At 44.5% G+C, this 5202-nt stretch overlaps 1 protein-coding gene across 1 annotated transcript; it reads left to right on the top strand.

Moving 5' to 3' along the window:
- Nucleotides 1-384: 384 nt before the first annotated feature.
- On the top strand, nt 385-2526 carry LOC112091078. The gene is made up of 3 exons (XM_024163875.1): nt 385-1068; nt 1465-1795; nt 2315-2526. The coding sequence occupies exons 1-3, from the start codon at nt 385-387 to the stop codon at nt 2524-2526; spliced, it is 1227 nt and encodes a 408-aa protein (XP_024019643.1).
- Nucleotides 2527-5202: the final 2676 nt, after the last annotated feature.

Raw genomic sequence — 5202 nt, 5'->3', positions numbered from 1 at the left:
GGGGTGGGGGGCGTGACACTTCATTTATAACACTATACTTCAATTCAATTTATAACACTATACTTCAATTCAGGAGCCAAACTTAAACGAATAGTACTTACCGCTCTCGCTTCTAATTCTTCCCAATCTTCATCATTCATCTTTTCTGACTTTTTTTCTTACAACGCTTTCAGTAATCCATGCTGAATTAGAACATCTTTTACAGTACTCTGCTAGATGCTGAATTTACTCTTTTCATCAGACCACTCAATCTGCTCAAACTTCTTGACCTCTTTTTTCTTTTAATCTTCACCACAGCTCTGATACTAGTTGTTGAGGAAAACACACCCCTACACCCATGCAGTAGAAAAAGCGCTGGAATTTATGTCTCTACTGCAAGGAGACATGTCTATAAGGGAATATGAGGCCAAGTTCAATGACCTATCCCGGTTTGCGCCATCACTAGTGGAGTCTGAACACATGAGATGCCTTAAGTTTGAGAAGGGCCTCAAGAACTCTGTGAGGAGATCCTTGGTGGCTCTGAGACTTCGGAACTTTCGGGATTTGGTAGCTGCTGCTACACGGGTGGAACATGATAACTTGGCCTATTACCAAAGCAAAGAAGTAACGGGTCAAGTCTCTGTCTCTGGTAGACCTTCCGTTTCGGGTGGACCACAGCGGAGTGGTAGAAGAAACCGCAACCTGGGACAAATGGCTGGGGAAATGACAAGCGGTGGCAGTAGTTCGTCAGGGAGTGACAGAAGTGCTCCATACGGGCCCAGGTGTCACCATTGTGGCCAGGTGGGTCATATTAGGAGGAATTATCCTAATCGACCGCCGGCTCAACAAGCCCAAAGTGATACTTCGTACAGTCAAGAAAGGCCACCACCGTACATGCCACCATATCAGCCACAACAGATGTCATACCCTCCTATGCCGACCTATCAACCACCTTTGCTTACACAATTTCGGCCTCAAGCGCCAAGACCGGTGCAACCACCTTCGCTGCAACAGTATAGGCCTCTGACTCAACGGCCCAATGTTGGTGACAGAGGGAAAGGGAAAGTACAAGGACAAACTTATGCCCTGGTAGGAGGCAGCTCTGGAGGTCAGACCAGCAACGCAGTGGTTGAGGGTATGATTCTAATATCTCAATCTTTTGCTCACGTGTTGTTTGACACAGGTGCCACACACTCATTTATATCAAGTTCTTTTGTTCGGGCTTTGAAACTAAAACCTGAGAATTTAGAAGTCCCGATGACTTTGAACTCTCCACTGGGATGTGTGGAGGTAATGAGTGTATGTAAATCGTGTGAGATCGCGATTGGTGGTGAGTGAATGAGAGTAGACTTGATTATCCTTCCGATGAGCCTGTTTGATGTGGTCCTCGGAATGGATTGGTTGTCAAAATACGGAGCAATTGTTGATTGTTACCGTAGGAGAGTGACTCTGACGACTAAGTCTGGAACATCGATTTCTTATCAGGCAGATCTGAATCCAGTCTTAGGAGAACGACTGTTGAAGTACAGTGTTGGGGGACGGAGGAATCTAGCCTATTTTTCTTCCCTTCTTGCTTTAGAAGGTGAACCCGAGATAACTGGAGATAGTGCGGGAATCCCTGTAGTGGATGAATTTACGGATGTATTTCCTGATGAGCTACCTGGTTTACCGCCAGATCAGGAAATTGAATTCTGTATAGATTTAGTCTCGGGAACGGCACCTATTTCTATTCCTCCATACCGGATGGCTCCAGCGGAGATGAAAGAATTAAGGATGCAGCTTGAGGAGCTAGCAGAAAAGGGGTATATCTGGAATAGTACTTCCCCTTGGGGTGCACCGGTGCTATTTGTGAAGAAGCACGACGGATCTCTTCGGTTGTGTATTGATTACCGTCAATTGAATAGGGTAACTGTGAAGAATAAATACCCACTACCAAGGATCGATGAATTATTCGATCAGTTGGGTGGATCACAGTTCTACTCTAAGATTGATTTGAGATCTGGGTACTATCAGCTGAAAATCAAGGAGTAAGACATTCTGAAGACTGCATTTAGAACTCGGTATGGGCACTTCGAGTTTTTGGTAATGCCGTTTGGACTGACAAATGCCCCGGCTGCATTCATGGATCTAATGAACCGTGTTTTCCGGCCGTACTTGGATCGGTTCGTGGTCGTCTTCATTGATGACATACTGGTTTACTCGAAGACTTGGGAAGAACATGCGCAGCATTTGAGAATTGTTCTTCAGACTCTTCGAGAACACCAGTTGTATGCTAAGAAGGAGAAGTGTGACTTCTGGCTGACAGAAGTGAAGTTCCTTGGGCATGTGATCTCAGGACAAGGAATTTCTGTAGATCCTTCTAAAATCGAGACTGTGCTACAGTGGGAAAGGCCGAAGAATGTAGCGGAGATTCGCAGAGTCCTTGGACTTGCAGGGTACTATCGACGTTTCGTGAAAGACTTCTCGAGTATTACTGCACCGCTGACTCGGTTGACCAAGAAAGAAGTCAGATTCCAGTGGGAAGCTGAGTGTGAAAATGCTTTTTAGGAACTGAAGATTAGACTGACAAGTGCACCAGTCTTGACTATTCCTGATAATGAGGAAGCATATGAGGTGTATTCTGACGCCTCGGGAAGTGGGCTTAGCTGTGTCTTAATGCAGGACGGACGCGTGGTAGCATACGCATATCGTCAATTAAGACCACATGAACGGAATTACCCCACTCATGATTTGGAGCTGGCAGCGGTAATATTTGCTCTGAAAATATGGAGATGTTATCTCTATGGAGCAAAGTTTCAGGTCTTTTCTGACCATAAAAGTCTGAAGTACTTGTTTACTCAGAAAGACTTGAATCTCAGACAAAGGAGATGGGTGGAGTACATGGAAGATTATGACTTCACTCTGCAATATCATCCTGAAAAGGCTAATGTCGTGGCTGATGCCCTTAGTAGGAAGACGACAAGGACTCTGGCGTCATTAGCTTTGGAGGATTGGAAAAGGACTGAAGTGGTGGGCGAGTACGATCTTCAGTTCTACGAAGATCATAACCAGGCTATGGTGTACAATCTGGTCTCTACACCGGATATTGTGCAACAGGTTAAGCAGAATCAATGGCAGGATCCACACCTCCAAGCAATTTGGATTCGGATCTAGAATGGAGAACAATTCGAGGATTGGAGAATCCAAGAGGATGGAGCCTTGTATTTCCGCAACCGCCTTGCTGTTCCTAAGGTGGGTGAGGTAAAGAAGACGATTCTGCAATAGGCACATAAATCGAGGTATGCTATACATCCGGGTAGTACAAAGATGTACCAGGACCTGAAAAGACAGTACTGGTGGAGAGGCATGAAAAGGGATGTTCGTGAGTATGTCTCGGAATGTGTGACTTACCTCCGGATTAAAGCTAAGCATCAGAAGCCGGCGGGAGAGTTGCAACCTCTTCCTGTCCCGGGATGGAAATGGGAGCACATCACTATGGATTTTCTAATGGGGCTACCGAGAACCGAGCTGAAGCACGATGTCATCTGGGTGGTGGTGGATAGGTTGACAAAGTCCACGCATTTCATACCGTTCCGTGCGACGTATTCTCGGAAGATTCTGTCAGAATTGTACCTGGAGCACATCGTGAGACTGCACGGAGTGCCACTGTCTATCACGTCAGATCGTGACACGCGTTTTAATGCAAGGTATTGGAGGAGTTTCCAGGAAGCCATGGGAACATACTTGAATTTCAGCACAGCATGTCATCCTCAGACTGATGGGCAATCTGAAAGGGTAATTCAGATTCTGGAGGATATGCTTCGTGCTTGTATTCTGGAATTTGGTGGGAACTGGAAGAAATACATGCATCTAGCTGAGTTTGCTTATAACAACAGCTATCAGGCCAGTATTGGAATGGCACCGTTTGAAGCTCTGTATGGTCGTCCTTGTAGGTCACCTGTGTGTTAGTTGGAACCAGAGGATCGATTAAGCACTGGGCCGGAAGTCATTCAAGAGAATAATGAGAAGATAGTTGTTATTCGGGAACGACTGTTGACAGCTCAAAGTCGTCAGAAGAGTTATGCTGACAGAAGGCGTAGGCCTTTGGAATTCCAAGAGGGAGACTTTGTCTTGCTAAAGGTTTCCCCATGCAAGGGAGTCGTTCGGTTTGGTGTGAAAGGGAAACTTACACCAAGGTATGTGGGACCATTCCCGATCGTGCAACGAATCGGAGTAGTGGCTTACCGATTGGCTTTACCGCCTAAATTATCTCACGTGCATGACGTGTTTCATGTCTCCATGCTTCGGAAATGTCAACTTGAGCCGGAAACAGTAGTGCAGTGGTTTGACGTTCCAATACAGTGTGACGTGTCGTACGAGGAGGCACCAGTTCAGATTCTTGATCGGAAAGTAAAGAGTCTGCGTCATCGTGAGATTCCTCTAGTAAAAGTATTATGGCAGCACCATGGAGTTGAGGAAGCGACATGGGAACTTGAAATGACGATGCAGGAGCATTATCCGTATCTGTTCACACTTTGAGGTAGGCTTTAATTTCGGGGACGAAATTACCTAAGGGGGGTGGAGCTGTAACACCCTGAAGAATTAATTAAGATTAATTAAGGTAATTGAGATTATTAGTGTGCCTAATCTGGATTATTAATTGAGTTTAATTAATAAATGTTTCTGACACGTGTGAGTTTAAATAGTTCCAAGGTATTTAAATTATTCTCAGTAATTTATTTTAAACCAGAAGTGTGTATGGGCGCATTTCTGGACTGCTCTTTTAAAATATTGACACTTGTCCATTTTCTTTCCTTTTTCTTTTTCTTTCTTTTTCTTTCCTTTTTCCTTTTCCTTTCTTTTCTCTTCCTTTCCCGTGCGTCTCTCTCCCTCACTCTCCTGTGCTCTCTCACTCTCTCTCTCTCTCTCTAATTTTTGTCCCAAATCAAACGGATCTTGAACCAAGTAAAGATTTAAAGAAGTTTTCAACGTCAAGAGAATGATTCGAGGTAAGATTACTGAAAGAACCTCTCTTGAATCTTAAGTTTTTGGATTTCAAAACTTATTTTTGGTTCAAACCGGATTTTGATGGTTTTTGAACAAAACTAGAGTAGAAATTGGAGATCTTGGGTTCTTTGGACTTGTTTTAGGACCTAGAACCCAGATCTAGTGGTTTCCCTTTGAAAAATCTCGATTTGGGACCGGATTTGCAGGTTTTGGATTGATTTTCGTGAGCTTCTCTCG

Source organism: Morus notabilis, unplaced genomic scaffold, assembly GCF_000414095.1.
Source record: "Morus notabilis unplaced genomic scaffold, ASM41409v2 Scaffold1545, whole genome shotgun sequence".
Taxonomy (NCBI): domain Eukaryota; kingdom Viridiplantae; phylum Streptophyta; class Magnoliopsida; order Rosales; family Moraceae; genus Morus; species Morus notabilis.
Note: the sequence above shows the minus strand (reverse complement) of the source record. Positions and strands in the feature narration are given on the sequence as shown.

Bases quoted from the DNA above. Each gene is read 5' to 3' on its own strand.
- LOC112091078 (XM_024163875.1), top strand. From the start codon at position 385: ATGTCTATAAGGGAATATGAGGCCAAGTTCAATGACCTATCCCGGTTT. The intron at 1,069-1,464 runs GTAGGAGGCAGC...ATTTCTTATCAG, and splicing joins AAGGACAAACTTATGCCCTG to GCAGATCTGAATCCAGTCTT. The intron at 1,796-2,314 runs GTACTTCCCCTT...ATGTGATCTCAG, and splicing joins AAAGGGGTATATCTGGAATA to GACAAGGAATTTCTGTAGAT.